The sequence below is a fragment of the Ovis aries genome, chromosome 2, assembly GCF_016772045.2.
Source record: "Ovis aries strain OAR_USU_Benz2616 breed Rambouillet chromosome 2, ARS-UI_Ramb_v3.0, whole genome shotgun sequence".
Lineage (NCBI taxonomy): Eukaryota > Metazoa > Chordata > Mammalia > Artiodactyla > Bovidae > Ovis > Ovis aries.
Genome location: NC_056055.1, coordinates 102873213 through 102892370, shown reverse-complemented (window position 1 = coordinate 102892370; position 19158 = coordinate 102873213). Strand labels below are relative to the sequence as shown.

At 47.7% G+C, this 19158-nt stretch overlaps 1 protein-coding gene across 1 annotated transcript in view; it reads left to right on the top strand.

The window, feature by feature from the left end:
* The window catches only part of FBXO16 (F-box protein 16), a 66371-nt gene extending 48178 nt beyond the window's left edge, over positions 1-18193 (top strand). The window contains exon 8 of the mRNA XM_012128518.4: positions 3303-18193. Coding sequence (XP_011983908.3) covers positions 3303-3482 — 180 coding nt within the window. The 3' untranslated portion in view covers positions 3483-18193. The remainder of the gene's footprint in view (positions 1-3302) is intronic.
* Positions 18194-19158: the final 965 nt, after the last annotated feature.

Below are 19158 nucleotides of genomic sequence, written 5' to 3'. Positions count from 1 at the left end.
CCCGCCCAGTGCCTGCTTCACTTACACTGACTCTGGCCTTCCTACATACTTGCCTTGGGCCCCAGCTAGTGATCTCATCAAAGGGGTGGTGAGGGGTGTGCCCTTCTGTTGGTTTCCCTGGTAATCGATGAACCCATCTGACATCGACTCCCCTGTGACTGGCAGTCTCCCCCTCCACCAGGAGCAAAGCCTGCTGCCACGTCCTGAAGGTGTCTGCTGCACAGGGTGGGGGGTCGCTCTAGGACTTTGCTTCAGACACAGAAGCTGTCAAACCACTGATGTCAAACCACTGATGTCTCTGTTGCCTGATGCATGTGTGGGTGCCAAGTCACTTCAGTCACGTCTGACTCTTTGCAACCTTATGAGCTGTAGCCCGGCAGGCTCCTCTGCTCATGGGATTCTCCGGTCAAGAACACTGGAGTGGGTTGCCATTCCCTTCTCCAGGGGATCTTCCTGGCCCAGGGATCGAACCCCCATCTCCTGTGTCTCCTGCATTGCTAGTGGATTCTTCACCGCTGAGCCTCCGGGGAAGCCCTCTGTTGCCCAGTCCAGGCTTTCTTCAGTCTTGAAGCTGGGCAAATGCAGGCTTTGTAAGCCTCTGAGGTGCAGTCCAACAGGTGGGCATAAAGAGACCAGCTTCCAGAGCCCCTCAGGAAGTGATGAGAAATGACAGTTTGGGTAGGTGATGACAATTACCAAGAGGAGACGTGGTGGGGCGGGGGAGTCCCTGGGACCTGCCAGGGTGGAAAAGGAGAGCTTGAGAGGAGCCTGCCTGGGCCTGTGGATTTCCCCCGGGGGGACTTAGGAGAAAGCGTTCCTCAAATACAGTGATAAATATACTTTGCACTGTAATAGGATTCCATTTGAAACTGTTACAGCCGAGGTGTTACGAGCCCATTCTTGTGTCACAGAAAGCTAGGCTGTTCCTCCGTTTGGAAGGTATTATTCTGTTTTCCTTGTTCCTAAAATAGCACAAAGGAAGGCTTCTGTTTGTTCTCTTACCTTGTGCTAATCTTAGAGCAACATGAAAATGCTGACTGTATGCAGATCTTGAAACAGCACCGAAAACTTCTAACACGGGAAGACAATTAATTCCCACGCCTTCCCCCTTTCCTCTTGGATTCCAACGACTGGCTGTGTTTGACCCCAATTTTGGCTACTCTTTCCCAGAAAAGTCACAGCTAACATGCATGGATCTACTAAAGGCAGGAGCGTAGATTCAGTAGGGTGTGGGATTCCAGCTTGATTCTCCAGGGGCTGATGTCTCATCAGAGAACTAGTCCTGAAGAGCACGTGTTCAGTGCTAAGTTTGGGGGTCTGGATGATAATGGCTTCAGGAATGCAGCTGAGACATAAATCCCTGAGGCCTGAAACACTCAAGCTTCTTGGAGAAGGTAAGCCTCCAAGGACAGATGTAGAGAAGGAGTAAAGAGAGCAGGTGAGTAAGTCAGAAAGAGAAAAACAAATATTATATATTAACGCGTGTATGATATGCGTTATGGCAGGCTACAGTCCATGGGGTCTGTATGACCAAAGTCATGACCGAAGCGACTCAGCAGGCACGCACCACACATATATACAGAATCTAGGAAAACAGTACTGATGAACCTATGGAGATGCAGATGTAGGGAGTGGACTTGTGGACACGGCTAGGACAAACTGAGAAAGTAGCGCTGATGTATATACACTCACTCTCAAAGTCACTCAGTCGTGTCCGACTCTTTGAGACCCCATGGACTGCAGACTGCCAGGCTCCTCTGTCCATGGGATTTCCCAGGCAAAAATACTGGAGTGGGTTGCCATTCCCTTCTCCAGGAGATCTTCCCAACCCAGGGATCAAACCTGAGTCTCCTGCATTACAGGCAGATTCTTTACCATTTGAACCACCAAGGAAGCCCCATGTATGTTCATAACTTGTGGGAGGCTGCTATTTAGCACAAGGAACCCAACCTGGAGCTCTGTGATGATCTAGAAGGGTGGGATGAGGGGGCAGGGAGGCTCAAGAGGGTAGGGAGATATATATGTGTGTGTATGTGTGTGTGTGTGTGTGTATCTCATTATGACTGATTAACACTGATGTATGGCAGAGACCACCACAACACTGTAAGGCAATTATCCTCCAATTAAAAAATATATATAGAGAGACGGCAGGTGGAGGGTGCAGGCGAGACCAGCCTGTGTGGGGCATCTCTGTAGAGGAAGAGGGACACAGTTCACTGAAGACAGCAGTCATGGCTGCAGCAATTTCTGATTCAGTGAAAGCCTAAAGTAGGATTTCCCCCAGATTACTGGAAACCCTGTGTGTTGCAAACATATCCATCAGAGCATTAGAGGGAGGTAACGGATGACCTGACTCCTGGGACCTGCCAGCTGAATATGGAGGCGGGAGGGGGACCGTGTTCGGAGAGGCTCAGCCTCTGTACATCTGCTTGCTCTCCTGTGTTGCTCTGCCCAGTTGGGGCTGAGATAAGGGTGCATGTGCCCCCTCCTGCTCCCTGTAAACTCAGCTCATATTATGTCTTTCTCTCGCTCTCTCCCTTCCCCTGCCTTTTCTGCTCGCGGCCAGATGTTGAGAAGTCCCTCTTCACCGTGAGTTTTGGATGGAATGTCCACCTGTGACATCAGTCTTTTGTGCGCATGCCCAGATTAGCAGGGAGGGTAAACGATGGGAACTCTATCAATACCCGCCTGGTCTCAGGATCACGAGTCTCCAGACCCAGCTCTAACACCTTTTAGCTCCTCGAACGCTGGCATTTCAACTACCTGCTCTTAGGTTTCATTTATTTGTAAAATGGAGACGTTAATACCTCCCTATCTACCTCACACAGTTTCCTTGAGGCTCAAATGAAATGTGGCTGTGAAAGTGCTTTGGAGACAAAGAAATGTGTTTCTTAGGAGTAACTCAGTACGTGAGGGGTTGCATGAGGGGGAAGCTGGTGAAACTGGCACGTCTCAATAAATCCCTTCCCGTCCTATGATTTTATAAAATTGTTTTATACTGCTTTGTCATTGTTTAGAACTAGGTTGTGTCCGACCCTTTTGCAACACTGTGGACTGTAGCCCACCCGGCTGTCTCTGTCCATGGAATTCTCCAAGCAAGAACACTGGAGTGGGTTGCCATTCCTTTCTCCCGGGGATCTTCCCAACTCATAAATTAAACCCACATCTCCTCCTTGGCAGGTGGATGCTTTACCACTGAGCCGCTAGGGAAGCCCTTTATATTCCTTAAATAAGTTGAATTAGATAGCTTTTTTTGCTGTTCTAACAACTCTCACTCTAGCGGTATCTTTTTTCCTCCCCAGAGTTCCTTAAATGCAGAACCCAGGGCCTCCCTACACGTTCCAGCTCACCTTGCTTGGCTTCCTCACCAGCCACTGGGCCTCCCAGCCACTGAAGCAGCAACAAAAACTCTCACACAGCATCTCCAGAGGCTCTCTGGACTTCAGTCATCACCCCAGGCCTTCCAGCAGCAGCTGATGTGAAAAAATGTGAAAAGACTTTTCCAAAAACGACAAGATGCTCTACACAGAGACTTGGCTGTCACTTGGATCCTCGCTTAGAAATGGCTTAGGAACCTTATTGGGGAAAGCGAGTCCTGGAGTATTTCAGGAACAGGTATTTACCGCACAAACGTTGACATATTTATAAACTTGGGAATGTGATGATAGATACCGTGGAGTGGATAAAGGGATATATGATAGTGTCCTTGGTGAGGTTGGCTGTGTGAGGCCAGGTCCGAGAAGGATATAACCAGCACATCCCCAAGGCTCCACAAGCGGTTTAGAGATGGGATGATTGACCGTGGTATCATAGTTTGCTGGGGCTGCTGCAACAAAGTCTTAGTCCATTTAGGCTGCTTTTTAACAAAAGTACCACTGATACTTCCTGACTTCCCTGATGGCTCAGAGGTAAAGAAACAGCATGCAATGCAGGAGACTTGGGTTTGATCCCTGGGTGGGGAAGATGCCCTGGAGAAGGAAATGACAACCCACTCCAGTATTCTTGCCTGGAGAATCCCATGGACAGAGGAGCATGGTGGGCTATAGCCCACAGGGTCACAAAGAGTTGGACACGACTGAGTGACTAAACCACCACCACCATTGATGAGTGGCTCAAAACCAACAGACATTTATTTTCTGGAGGCTGAGAAGTCCAAGATTAAGATGCGGGCAGGGTTGGTTTCTTCTGAGGCCTCTCTCCTTGGCTTGCAGATGGCTGCCTTCCCCCACAGACTGTCTTCTTTCTCCGCATGTCGGTGTCCTAAGCTTCTCTTACTTTGTCGGACTCTTTGCCACCCCTTGGACTGTAGCCCGCCAGCCTCCTCTGTCCATGGGATTCTCCAGACAAGAATGCAGGAGTGGGTTGCCATGCCCTCCTCCAAGGGGATCTTCCGGACACAGGGATCGAACCCACGTCTCTTACGTCTCCTGCATTGGTAGGCGGGTTCTTTACCACTAGTGCCACCTGGGCCTCTTATTACAAGGACACAAGTCAGGTTGGATTAAGATCCACCTGTATGACTTTGTTTAATTTTAATTACCTTTTTGAAGATACTCTCCTAAGACAGTCACATTCTGAGGTCTTGGGGGTTAGAACCTCAACATAGGAATGGGGGACAGGAGTTACAACTCAACCCTTAACTCACACTGTGGGCAAGGTAAAGAGAATCAAGACGAAATGGAGAAGCCACTGGAAACCATTAACGGCAGAAGCCTCTATCATCCTTGGGCCTGGAGAAACAAAAGAGAAAGGGCGTGTTATTCCTAGAACCCATCCAGAGCGGTGGTCACAGGAGAAGGGCCGCCCAGCGTGGGTGCTGTATGACAGAGGAAGGCACCCATGGCGGAGACCAGGCTCTGGCAGGGAGGGAGGGAGAAGACCCACCCTTCTGTCCTCATCCTTCACACTCCTCCCTTCACACTCTGATAGTGCTTCCTTTTGGTCAAGAGCCGAGAAAAAGGCGCTGAGAACAGCGAAGACTGGGGGCTGCAGCTTGTAGGTGTCAGGCTTTGAGGCAGGGAACGGGCTGCCAAGTGTGGCCAGGGGTGGGAGGGGAGCAGTGGAATTTGAGTGGGACGATGAAGAATCACCAGCTCAGTGGAGAAAACGACATTTCCAAAGGAGGAATTAATTATGCATACTCAGGTAACATAAATGGGCTTTAAAGTGTCATCGGAAAACAGAAAATGCTACTTAAGTGCAAAAAATATTAGTCATACATTTGAAACTGAATCACATATTTATGCAGCCATTTCCAGTCCCAGAAGTTACTATTCTAAGATACTTGTTCGCAGAAGTAAAGCAGAATGAGAGAAAAATAAGTTTGTCAATCTTGTCATGTTGAACACTTACGTTCTTAAAATGGGATGGGAAGTATTACTGGAACTGTTTTGGAATAGAAAGCAGCTCTCTGCCTCAAGAGGGTGCCTGTGTGACCACACCTATCAATGGTCACAGCATGGTTATATGAACTGGGTACGTCCTCTGTGTTATTGGGCTGGGGCTGCCATAACAAAATACCATAGGCTGGTGGCTTCGACAACAGAAATTTGTTTTCTCACCACTCTGGAGGCTGGAAGCCTGAGACCCAGTGTCGACAGGGTGGATGTCTGCTGAGAGCTCCCTTTGGGTTGCCTTTTCAGAGTGTGCTCACATGGTCTTTCCTGGGTGACTTGGCAGGGCGAAAAAGCGAGGGGATGGGGGGAGGGGGGAGAGAGAGTGATCTCTTGGTGTCTCTTCTTCTTTTTTTTCCTAAGTTCAAATCATCCTGATTTTATGATCACAGAAATACTACAAATATCCACAATTGGTGAACACCATTATAACAAATACAGACAGAGGGATGGATAGAGGGCTACATAGATAGAGTGACTAACAGGAATAGGCTCAATCTGCACGTGCTGTTTTTAAAGTATAGTGTTGAATTTAGTGTTACTTGAATTTTAAAAAAGCTTATTTGACCACACCAGGGCTCTGTTGTGGCATGTGAGATCTTTAGTTGCAGCGTGTAGGATCTAGTTTGCTGACCCTGGGTCAAACCCAGGCCCCCTGCACTGGGACACAGGCTTGATCCCTGGGTCAGGAAGATCCCCTGGAGGAGGAAATGGCAACCCACTCCATTATTCTTGCCTGGAAAATCCCATGGACAGAGGAGCCTGGGAGGCTGCAGTCCATGGGGTCACAGAGAGTTGGAGATGACTGAGCGACTTAACACACTCTCATGCATTTCCTTAAAAGCCCCACGTCCAAATACAGCCCCTCTGGGGGTTAAGACTTCAACATATGAGTTTTGGAGGGGACCCACACATTCAGTCCATAACATCCCGCATAGTGATATGAAATAGATGACATTTGATACCTTGATACTGATAGTCATTAAATCAAGAAAACTCCATTGCACACCTACTGTGCGCCAGAATCTCCACTAGGCTCTGAGATTATAGGTAGAAGGGAAAAAAAAAGCCTCAGTGTTTGATGAGTTTATAACTTGAAGAGAGACAGAGTGGCTCTTAGAACACAGTGGTTGCTGCCAAGAGAACTTGAGCATTTGTGCTAAGTCACTCCATCATGTTCAGCTCTTTGAGACCACATGGACTGTAGCCCACTAGGCTCCTCTATCCATGGGATTCTCCAGGCTAGAATGCTGGAGTGGGTTGCCATTTCCTCTTCCAGACCCAGGGATCGAACCCATGTCTCTTGGGTCTCCTGAGTTGGCAGCGGTTCTTTACTGCTAGCACCCCTGGTTATTCAGATGGTAAAGATTTCATCTACAATGCAGGAGGCCTGGATTCTATCCCCAGGTCAGGAAGATCTTCTGGAGGAGGGCATGGGTACCCACTCCAGTATTCTTGCCTGGGAATTCCATGCACAGAAGAGCCTGGCGGGCTACAGTCCATGAGGTCGCAAAACAGTCAGGACACGACTGAGCGACTAACACTTTCACTTTCCGTTCAGTGCCTCCTGGGAAGCCCCAGAGTGCCTAGATACAACGAATAAACCACTCCCTGGGGGCTGCAGAAGTGATGTGCAAGCAGAAACAGAGGTGAGGAGCTGGATAGTAAACACGGGGTGGGACAGACAAGGGGGAGCATTCAGGACTGAGGAAGACGATACACAGAACTAGGGTGACCGGGATCCTGGTTTGCCCGGGGCTGTCCTGGTTTTAGCACTAAAAATCCCACATCCAGGAAAGCTCGGTGTCGCTGAGCCTTATATGCACAGAGCTGGTGCACAGAGGAGGAGGGTTGCAGCAGGGTTGATGCGAAAAAAGCTGGAAAGTAGGCAGGAGCCCAAACAGGAACTGAGCCATGCTCAGGAGGTAAGGCTTTCTTTTGGAGCTAGCTGAGTACTCATTGCTGCTGTGCTGTGCTTCCTCGATCAGTCGTGTCTGACTCTTTGGACCCCGTGGACTATACAGTCCGCGGGGATTCTCCAGGCAAGAATACTTGAGTGGGTTGCCATGCCCTCCTCCAGGGGAATCTTCCCAACCCAGGGACTGAACCCAGGTCTCCTGCATTGCAGGTGGATTCTTTACCACCCAAGCCATCAGGGAAGCCCAAGAATACTGGAGTGGGTAGCCTATCCCTTCTCCAGGGGATCTTCCCCTCCCAGGAATCCAACCAGGGTCTCCTGCATTGCAGCTGGATTCATTACCAAGTGAGCTGCCAGGGAAGCAAGTAATCCGTCAGTGATCTTAAGTAGGGGAGCAACTTGCTGAGACCGGATTTCTTTTTTTTTTCTACAGAAAATTATTGTAATATTTATTTGTTTTCTATAATCTGTAGTGTGACTTTATTTTTATTTTTAAATTTTTTTCAGAGTATAGCTGCTTTACAATGTTGTATTAGTTTCTGCTATATACTTTGCTGTACATATTATTGTTCAGTCGTGTCTGGCTCTTTGCGACCCCATGGACTGAAGCACACCAGGCTTCCTAGTCTTTCATCACCTCCGGGAGTTTGCTGAAACTCATGTCCATTGAGTCGGTGATGCCATCCAACCATCTCATCCTCTGTCGTCCCCTTCGCCTCCTGCCTTTAATCTTTCCCAGGATCAGGGTCTTTTCCAGTGAGTCTGGCTTTTCAGGTAGCCAAAGGATTGGAGCTTCAGCATCAGTCCTTCCAATGAATATGCAGGGTTGATGTCCTTTAGGATTAACTGGTTTGGCTCTCCTTGCTGTCTTTTTTTGGATGTCCTTCCCATCTAGGTCGCCACAGGGCACTGAGCAGAGTTCCCTGTGCTCTGTAGCAGATTCTCATTAGCTATCTATTTTATATATAGTATCAATAGTGTGGGGCTTCCCAGGTGGTGCTGGTGGTAAAGAGCCTGCCTGCCCATGCAGGTGACTAAGAGACACAGGCTCAATCCCTGGTTCAGGAAGATCCCCTGAAGGAGGGCATGACAATGCACTCTCATATTCTTGCTCGGACAGACGAGCCTGGTGGGCTACAGCTCATGGGGTCGCAAAGAGCCGGACACGACTGAAGGGGCTTAGCAGGCATGCGTGCAAATCAGTAGTGTATACGTGTCAGTCCCAGGCTCCCAACTCCTCCCATCATCCCCAGAGACTTGCATTTAGAAAGAGCTCTATCTGCTGGGTGATGAGGAAGAGAGATGATATTGAGGGCCATTCAGGAAGCTGTGGTGGTTTTCCAGGGAACAGCGATGGAGAGTCAAAGTAAAACAATGGAGGGAGATGGAGAGACCCAAAGGATTTGGAATGTCTTAAGGAGGAGGACAGGGGAGCCTGGTGGGCTGCAGTCCATGGGGTCGCTGAGGGTCGGACATGACTGAGCGACTTCACTTTCACTTTTCACTTTCCTGCATTGGAGAAGGAAATGGCAACCCACTCCAGTGTTCTTGCCTGGAGAATCCCAGGGACGGGGGAGCCTGGTGGGCTGCCGTCTATAGGGTCGCACAGAGTCGGACACGACTGAAGTGATTTAGCAGCAGCAGCAGCAGCAGCAAGGAGGAGTAACAGGCTTTAGAAAGACACGTATGGGAGGTGAGAGAGAAAGAGCAGTCAAGGATGACTCCCAGGTTGCTGGCTTGGGCAACTGGAAAAAGTCTTGGGAAGAAATTAAGACGGTTTGAAAACACCTTCCCCACTGCACCCTGCGTGAGAATACGAAACAAAGCAGCCTTTCTTCTGCTTCCCGGACAGCTCTTGGTGACCTAAACTCTCAGTTATTGTGCAACTGCCCAGAGGTCTCGGGCCCATGCAGCCAGGAGACTTACGGCACGCTCAGACTGGAGAGGAGGTTTGCAGTGAGAGGGGGAAGCAGAGGGGCGTGTATGATGCTGGATACTTCCTCAGGGTCTGTGTACTCTGTCTTGTTTAAGCTTCATGAGAATCTTACCAGAGAGGGAGGTGGGGACTGTTCTTCCCATCTCAGAGCTGCTGAATGGCGGTAAAGTAACATGCCCTGGGGGGCCACGGGCACAGAGCAGCAGCGCTGAGCTTTAAGCCCAGCTGCGGGGACTTCCCTGGTGGTCCAGTGGCTAAGAGTCCGCCTGCCAATGCAGGGGACGTGGGTTTGATCCTTGGTCGGGAAAGAGTCCACAGAACACAGCTACCGAGGTCCATGCGCCCTACAGCCTATGCTTCGCAACTGGAAAACCCACCACAGTGAGAAGCGTGTGCGCCACAACTAGCGAGGAGCCCCCACTCACCACAACTGGAGAAAAGCGTACGCAGTCGTGAAAACCCAGTGCAGCCAAAATACAAAAATAAAAAAGGCTCCACCTCCCAATGCAGGAGGTGCGGGCTCGATCCCTGGTCAGGAAACTAAGATCACACATGCTACAGTGTGTGGCGCAAAATTATTAAATAAGTAAAATTTTTTAAAAGATATATTAGAAAAAATAAAAACCCCACCTGTGTCTGACTCTGAAGAATGGCTCTTTCCACCAGTGAGCTCCCTAGTTTCTACCCAGCTGGATATGTGGTCGGTGTACCGCCATGCCTTGATTCTGTCTTCATTCAGCTGTCCAGCAGGATGCAGACGAGGTAAGGACTGTCTCCTTCAGGGCCCTAAGAGGCCAGCTGAAGGCTGCTTGCCTGATGGAGCAAGGTTTGCAAGAGAGCATCTTCATCTTCTGTAACTGGTCCCCACGCTGATGAAACCTGCAAAACTCTGAAAGCCGTACTTTCTATATAATTATCTTGGTGAGCATCAAGGCTATGGAGACTGTGTGCCCATCGACAGCCTGATTAGGGAGGTGGGGAGGTGTGTGTTAGTCGCTAAGTCGTGTTAGACTCTTTTCGAACCCACCAGGCTCCTCTGTCCATGGAATTCTCCAGGCAAGAATACTGGAGCGGGTTGCCATTTCCTTCTCCAGAGGATCTTCCCCACCCAGGGATCGAACCTGGGTCTCTTGCATTGCAGGCAGATTCTTTACCATCTGAGCCACCAGGGAAGCCCAGAGGGTTGGGGGAAGAAGATGAAACTCAAGAGACAGGTAGGCATGAGCAGGATACTACATGGAAGAAGGGACCGCAGGAGGAGTCTCCAGGGCCTCCCTCCCAAAGATGGGAGTGTACAGCGAGCTTGTCATGAAAGGAGTCCCGACAGGGAGGCTGCCCTCATAGGTCAGGGACCTCCTAGAACTGGAACCTTGAAAGAAACCCGAGAGCCAACCCGAGCTCCTTTGTAACCAGCCACACTTGTATTTTGATGTGACTCTTGACCTAATTCCTGCAGAGTCTTAATAGATAATCCATCCATTTTGCATAGTCTTCTATCGTTATTTCTGCATGTATTTTGTTCCTCTACCCCTTCTAGATTGGGATTTCTTTAAAAGACCCTAGTTTCACTCTGTCCAAGTTTTCACAAGTTCTTTTACCCAGTAGACACGTGACTGGCATTTGTTGTCCTTGGAGTGAAAGGGTTGTTTCTCGGCTTCTTTAGTCACTGACACTGGCAGAGAAAGGACACAAGAGGGCGCTCCTTCCCCACTGATCTGAGTTCAGGCCCTGGAAGCTGAGACAGGACAGACATTAATAGAAACATGTTTTTAAACTAATTTGGGGGAGTTTTGAATATTTACACCGCCACACTTAGGAAAATCTTTTTTCAGCTCAAGCCTTCGATTCCATTTGAATCAAACTAATATTCATATAATTTTTGAAGAATTTATAATCTAAGGAGAAGCATCTATTTAAAAAACCAACCAACCACTTTATATCCATTAGTATGGTTCTTACTGAAAGTGCAAAATAGCAAGTGTTGGCAAGGATGTGGAGAAATTGAAAGCTTTCTGTGTTGCTGGGGGGAAGGTAAAATGACCACTGCTATGGAAAACAGTATGGTGGTTCCTCAAAAAAAATCAAACCTAGAATTACCATACGATGCAAGCAATTTCACTTCTGGGTGTATTCCCAAAAGAATTGAAAGTGGCAACTCAAAGAGCCGTTTGTACACCCATGTTCATAGCAGGATTATTTGCAATAACCAAAGGGTAGAAGCGACCCGAGCATCCACTGACGGATGAATGGATAAACAAAAGGCAGGGCAGCAAACGCACAGCCATGTCCAACTCTGCGGCCTCATGGACTAGCCCGCCAGGCTCTCCCATCCAAGAATACTGGAGTGGGTTGCCATTTCCCTCCCTGGCGGATCTTCTGGACCCAGCAACTGAATCTGAGTCCCCTGCCTTGGCAAGCAGATTCTTTACCACTGAGCCACCGGGGAAGCCGGTAACATACAGGGAACAGTATCAAGCCTTAGAAAGGAAAGCACTTCTGACACATCCTGCAATGTGGATGGCGAAGGGCAGCATGTGGTTCCACTTATTGGAGGTCCCTAGAGTAGTCAGATTCGTAGGGACAGAAAGTAGAATGGGGGTTACCAGGGGTACCAAGCATTTATTTTACTTTTAAAACCAAGACTGTATCTTCTAAGCTATTTGCTTATTTGGCTGTGTCGGGTCTGAGCTGCGACGTGTGTGATCTGTGTGGTGCCACGCAGGATCTTTCCATCTGGTGCACAGACTCTAGCTGCAGCGCGTGGGCTTAGTTGCTCCGCAGCATGTGGCACCTTAGTTCCCCAACCAGGGATTGAACCTGCGTCCCTTGCATTGCAAGGCAGGTTCTTTATGGCTGAGCCACCAGGGAAGTCCCACCAAGCACTTAACAGATACAGAATTTCGCTTTGGGAAGATGAAAAAGTTCTGGAGATGGATGATGTTGGCAGGTTGCACAGCAATATGAATCTACTTAATTCTACTAAAACATAACATTTAAAAATGGAAGGATTAATTAAAAAAAAAAAAAGGACGGAGAAAGATGTGTGTTTAAGCCCACTTTCACGGACAGCCTTATCTCTTGCCAAGGTGCCTTGGAGTAGTGAAGACCCTTGTGACCCTGCATCGTGCATGTTGGTGAGGGAGAGAGCCAAAGTCTCCGAGCGTGGCCCCTGGGATGCCCAGTGTCCCACCCATCTGGGCTCCTGGTTCCGTCCACTTTGGTGCTGGGACCGCACTATCCGAGTTTAGCGACTTTCAGGTGCCTTACATGCTTCACCCCACACGTAACCACTCGTCTTTACACCGTTATCATTGGACTCAGCCCTATTCCTCTCCTTCATTTCACTAAACACTTCCCTGCAAGTTCCCTGTGTGTCTATCTTTTGTTCTTTAATATCTCCCTCCGCTCCTTACACCAGCAAACCGGGTCTCAGCCCTCACCTCGTGGCAATTTTACTCTCATGGTGCGTCAGTCCAGTCTGGGCTGCCAAAGCAAAATACTGTGGATCAAGGGGCTTAAAAACCACAGACGTTTATTCCTCACAGTTCTGGTGGCTGGAGTTCAAGATCAAGGTGCCGCAGATTCCGTGTCTGATCAGGCCCCATACCTCCTTCCTGCATCCTCACCTCTGGGGTCTCCTTTATAAGGGTGCTTATTCCACTCATGGGGCTTCCCGGGTGGCTCAGCGGTAAAGTATTCGCCTGCCAGTGCAGGAAAAGCAGGAGGCTCGGGTCTGATCCCTGAGTTGGGAAGATCCCTTGTAGGAGGGCTTGGCAACCCCCTCGAGTATCCTTGCCTAGAGAATCTCGTGGACAGAGGAGCCTGGCAGGCTACAGTCCATGGGGTCCGTGCCTTAACTGGTCTGTTCCTTGAATCTGCAGTGACCTCCTGTTTAGTCCTGTTTATTCTCTCGGTCTTGCCTGAGAGGTGCTCAGCTCTGTCAGCTTCACCCGATTGTGATGACGACTCCCAAATCTCTGTCCTCGAGGACAGCCACCCTCCCTCACGTCATCCCCTCTTTCCCCTGATTTCTAGGGTGTTTGTGCTTTGGGTGTTCTGCCAGCACCTCACACTCAGCCACTGAGGCTGTCTTGTTTATTTCCTGAACACGAGATGGGGCGGGAGGGGTCTTAGGCACTTCTGAAGGGTTGCTCCACTCGGCTTCATGGTTGGGTGGGGGAGGATCATTTAATTTCTCAGTGTCCTTACAGAGGAAGAGATTTACTTCCCCCAAAATCCTACTTGTGAGGAAATAAGAAAAAAAGTAATCTGGGACTGCCCTGGGAGCCCATGGTTAAGACTCTGCGCTTCTAATGAAGGGGGCACGGGTTCACTGATGAGGGAACTAGGATCCTGAGTGCTGGAACTGAGACCCAGTGCAGCCAAATAAATGAATAAATAAAATCCCACATGCTGAGCGGTATGGCCAATATATATATATATATGTATGTGTGTGTGTATGTGTGTGTACTGTAAGGAAAAACACACAGGTGCCAATGAGTGGCAGAAGCTGGGAATGAGAGGCTTTGCCTTCTCCTGAGTGCACCATCGCACACGAGTGGAAGCTCAGGTGGTCTAGAAATGCCTGTGGCAAGAGCGGGTGAGCCGTCGGGGTGGTCTGCCCTCCCTGCTGGTGTGGAGACACAGCATATTCTAGACCTGGCATATTCTACCCCACTTTATCTAGCAGACTCCCTTACTCATCAATTGTCAGAAAACTAAGAAGTTATATACTCTCAGAAAGGCATAGTTCTAGCCCAGTAGGACTGAAAGAACCTTATCTTAACAAATACCACCACCACCTTCAATTCCTGTTATGATGGTTCTCAACCCGAATCTACTCGAGGAATATGACGCTCCTATGACTCTGTGCTGGTGATTCTGGGAGAGTGCATAAAAATCGGGGTGCATAACGTGATCTAGAATTTGGGAGGGCATGCACACCCCCAGTTGAGAATGATAGCTCTATTACAAGACAGTCTTGTGGAAAAGCCCAACTTTATTTATTTATTTATTTACTCCCTTGCTAAATCATTGAAACACTAATAACTGAGTTTTTCATGAGCCCCCATCCGCTTGTCATCAGTGTATTTAACAAAGATACCATCCTTTTGTACTTAAAAAAGTTGTTTCTCTTTGAGACTCCATAAAGGATTCTAAAGGCGAACAGGATCCTTGCAGTTAAGGGAACTATAATGTAACAGGAAGGTTTCTTATAGAAAAGAAACAATTGGAAGGATTTCCCTGGTGGTCCAGTGGCTAAGACTCCCTGCTCCCAATGCCGGGGGCCCGAGTTAGATCCCAGGTCAGGGAAGTAGATCCCACATGCCACAACTAAAGATCCCTTTACGGGGATCCCTTTTTAAGATGCTGCATCTTAAAAAAAAAAAAAAAAAAAATCCCACATGCAGCAGCTAAGACCCAGTGTAGCCAAATAGATAAATAATTTTAATTAAAAAGATTCCCGGATATTTCTTATGTTCTTTTATGTTTGAAGAACACTGTTGTATACCATTCTGGTTTTTTCCCATGCACTTTTCATAGCAACATACAATTGTGAGTTAGAACAAGAGATTGTTATGATTTTAGGGGTTTTCACCAAGTAGAAAGTTGATTTGTTCCTTTAAGGCTGGATGGGATTTGTATGCAAGGCGTGGGCCAGGACAGAGTTCCAGGGAGATAAAATTGTTTATGCAAAAGGGGAAAAAAAAAAGCAAATGTGAACAGAGATTAGAAAACTTTTTTTGAAGTCAAGGATTCATGAAGGGGAGTCGTAGTGATAAGGTTGAATAAACTCTGAAGAAGAGGCCAAAGTATCTACTCGGAGGGCGGTGTTTTCTCTAATGTGCTATGATGAAATTTTGATATATTTCATTCCATCATCCCAAAGAGAAACAACTTTTAAGAAAGAAAAAGACCATATCTTTAACATTGTAATGATCGCAACTACCAGCCTGAGTGCCTGGGAGAAAATCAAGCTGTTGAAATAAATATGGCCTGCAACTGCCAAATCTTTTATTATTTACTTGCTGCTTGTTCGTCCAGTTTGTCATCAGTAAATGCGAGCAGATGGGCCTCAGACAGTAAAGAATCCGCCTGCCAATGCAGGAGACACCAGTTCGATCCCTGGGTCTTCTTCAGGGGGAAGACCCCCCCTGGAGAAGGGAATGGCTACCCACTCCAGTACTCTTGCCTGGAAAATTGCAGAGGGGCCAGGCGGGCTACAATCCATGAGGCTGCAAAGAGTCAGACATGACTGAGCGACTAACACTTCAATGCTAGAGATAAAAATTTGGATCCTTACTGTAGAAAAACAAATGGGGCAGGGGGGACTTACAAGTTGAGGGAATTCTACCCATTAAATGTTCTTTTCTCTATGAATTGGGGAAGGGTCACAAGGGCAGACCACCTTGGTTTAGCTCATGGAACATCAGACTTCCCAGAGAAAATGGATTAAGTCCCACTGTCAACTGTGGGAATTCAGGCCCGGAAAGGATAAAGGTGTGCTTTTAGGCAGATTACTTTGGTAACCATATACATGCAGGGTTGTTGAAGGGAGCAACCAAAGACAAGAAGACCAGTTAGGAGATTACAGCAGTAAACAGCAGTAATCCAGACTGAAGATGGAGAAATAGGACCTTCTATCTAATCTAGCCTGCTTTACGTTATACGCATTCTTTTCACAGGCACTCCCTAAAACAATTATGTGAGGAAAGAAATGTCACTCAAACAGACAAACAAAAATGGAAGTTTAATTTAAAAGGTGGCTATGTGAGCAATATTTTTTTGTTTTCATTTTTATTTATCTATTTGACTGCACCAAATCGTAGTTATACCACTCAGGATTTTCAGTCTATTAGTTGCTACAAATGGGTTGGTTTTTTTTTTTTTAAGTTGTGTCATGCGAACTCTTAGTTGCAACATGTGGGATCTAGTCCCCTGACCAAGGATGGAACCCTGGCACCCTACCTTGGGAGCATGGAGTCTTAGCCACTAGACAACCAGGGAAGTCCTGGTGAGCAATATTTTTTAAAAAAATTGACAGCACTTAGTGAGTAGTTGGTTGGTGGGGTAAAGAGCAGCAGGGGAGAGGAATCCATGGTGATCTCAAAGTTTTTGAACTTGGGCACTTGGGAGACAGTTGCTGCTATTAACAGATGCCTAGAGGAAAAGCTAATTTGGAGGGGGGTGTGTAATGGCAAGTTTTCCTTATCTTTTGCAATAATTTCAAAGTTAGAGAAAAGTTATACCAAAAGAGGGACTTCCCTGCTGGTCCAGTGGCTAAGAATCTACCTTCCAATGCAGGGGACACGGGTTCGATCCTGACCCCTGGTCTGGGAACTAAGATCCCATGTGCTGTGGAGCAACTAAGCCCGTGCACTGCAACTACTGAGTGTGAGCACTGCAACTACTGAGTGTGAGCACTGCAACTACTGAGTGTGAGCACTGCAACTAGAGAAACTACAGCACAGCAATGAAGATCCAATGCAGCCCTCCCCCGCCAAAAAAAAGATTTAAAAAATTTACATGGAATGAATCATACAAGATACTTGAGATAAGACTTTCACCCTTGTCTCAATAATGCCCTTCTTAAGAAAAGGCCACAACATAGGGCCACGCAGTGCACTCAGCTATTACATCTTTCAAATCTCCTTCCATCTAGAAAAGCTCTGTGATTTTCCTTTACTTTCATGGTTGTGACATTTTTTAATATTACAGGCCATTCTGTAGGCTTGTCCCCCGTTTGGGTTTGTGCATGTTTCCTCCGTATTAGACCCCGGCGATACATCTCTGATCAGACTGTGACAGAAGTGACTGTGTTCTCACTGCATCAACAAAGTGATTTATCTCATTACTTGTCATGTTAACTTCCTGGTTTGATCTTAATCTGTATCTGCCAGGTTCCTATCTAATGGCTAAAATACATTGTGAAGAGATTCTTTGAAAGTACCACCTGTGTGTTTGTATTGGGCCCTGCACTTCGACAGGTCCCAGGTTTGGTTTATTTTTGTTCATTTCTTACAAAGAAAGAGGGAGAGAAAGAAGGGGCAAAGAAGAATATACTCAACTTTAAAATTTTCTTAAATTATTATTTTAAAAAATAGGTATGTGCTTGGCTGCACTGGGTCTTAATTGAAGTATGCATGATCTTCAGTCTGGCAGTGCTAGAACTCTTAGCTGTGGCATGTGGGATCTAGTTCCCTGACCAGGCGACCCGGGACCCCTGCACGGGGAGCATGGCGTCTTAGCCAGTGGACCACTAGGGAAGTCCCTCCCAATTTTTTATTAGTTATTTATTGACCCTGCTGCGCTGCTTGGAGATCTTATTTCCCCAGCCAGAAATTAAACCCACTGCCCTTGGCAGTGAGAGCTCAGAGTCCTGTTGGGTGAGGGCATGAGTGCATGCTAAGTCCCTTCAGTCTTGTCCAATTCTTTTTGAGCCTATGGACTGAGCCTGCCAGGCTCCTCTGTCCATGAGATTCTCCAGGCAAGAATCCTGAAGTGGGTTGCCATGCCCTCCTCCAGGGAGTCTTCTCGACCCAGGGATTGAACCTGAGTCTCTTAGGCCTCCTCTATTGGCAGACAGGTTCTTTACCACTAGCGACACCTGGGAAGCCCTCTAACCACCTGACAGATAGGGAATTCCCAACATTCAAGTTTTGACTTGTCACATTTGAGTTGCCAGGACACCTAAGAGTTAGAAGAGCGAGACTAGGGCTTGGGAGGGACATCTGGGCTGGAGATCAAGGCTGGGGAGTTACACGCACAAAGGTGATGATTGAAATGGTAATCTCTCCAAGGGAATCAGAAAAGAGGAACTGAGGAACGAACCTTTAGGAACATGCACAGATGCAGTATAGAAGGAGAAGGGGAGCCTGCAAAGCACCTAAAGGAATGCATTAGAGAGGGAGGGAAACCCAACGGTGCGGCATCACAGCAACCAAAGGAGAGGGGGTTTCATAAGGAAAAGAGACACCAGCCACATGAGTGCTGCAAAGAAGTTAAAGGAGATGTCTGACCAAGGAAGGAACCCTAGTTCTGATAGCCAGCCACAATGAAGACATTCTCTGTTCTTTCTTGTATGCATTGGACAAACATGGAGGGGAGGGGTAGTTAGGATGGTGAGGATGGGGGCAGGGAGTGGTTAGGGCATAGTCTTGAGGATGCAAAGGGTACTGCCAAGACCAGCATCCTGGGTGTATAGCCTGTGTGCGTGAGTGCAAGCTCTGTCATGCCCGACTGTTTGTGACCCCATGGACTGTAGCAGACAGGCTCCTCTGTCCATGGGATTTCCCAGGCAAGAATACTGGAGTGGGGTGCCATTTCCTACTCCAGGGGATCTTCCCGACCCAAGGATCAAACCCATGTTTTCTGCATCTCCTGAATTAAAAGGCAGATTCTTTGCCACTGAGCCACCTGGGAAGCCCTTTAGAAGAGTCAAGGGCTTGGTTTAATGCTGTTGAAATTCTTTTTTTTTTTTTAAATTTCATTTATTTTTAATTGAAGGATACTTGCTTTACCGTATTGGTTTGGTTTCTGCCAAACTTGTAGGAGGGCATGGCAACCCACTCCAGTATTCTCGCGTGGAAAATCCAATGGACAGAGGAGCCTGGCGGGCTACAGTTCATGGGGTCGCAAGGAGTTGGATACGAATCCAACTAAGGCTGCCAAGCATCAACATGAATCAGCCATAGGTACACCTATGTTTTCTCCCTCTTGAACTTCCCTCCCAGCTGAAATTCTTTCTAAGCATGAGGTCCCTCATAGGACCCTGCAAATTTATGTAGCTGCTTCTGAGTGACCCCCAAGTGTAAACTATTCTTTCCTTTGGGAGTATTTGTAAGTAGCAGGCATAGAACTGTACCTTGTCCCAGGAGCAAAGCACAGGTGAAATTTCACTTAGCCTTGGA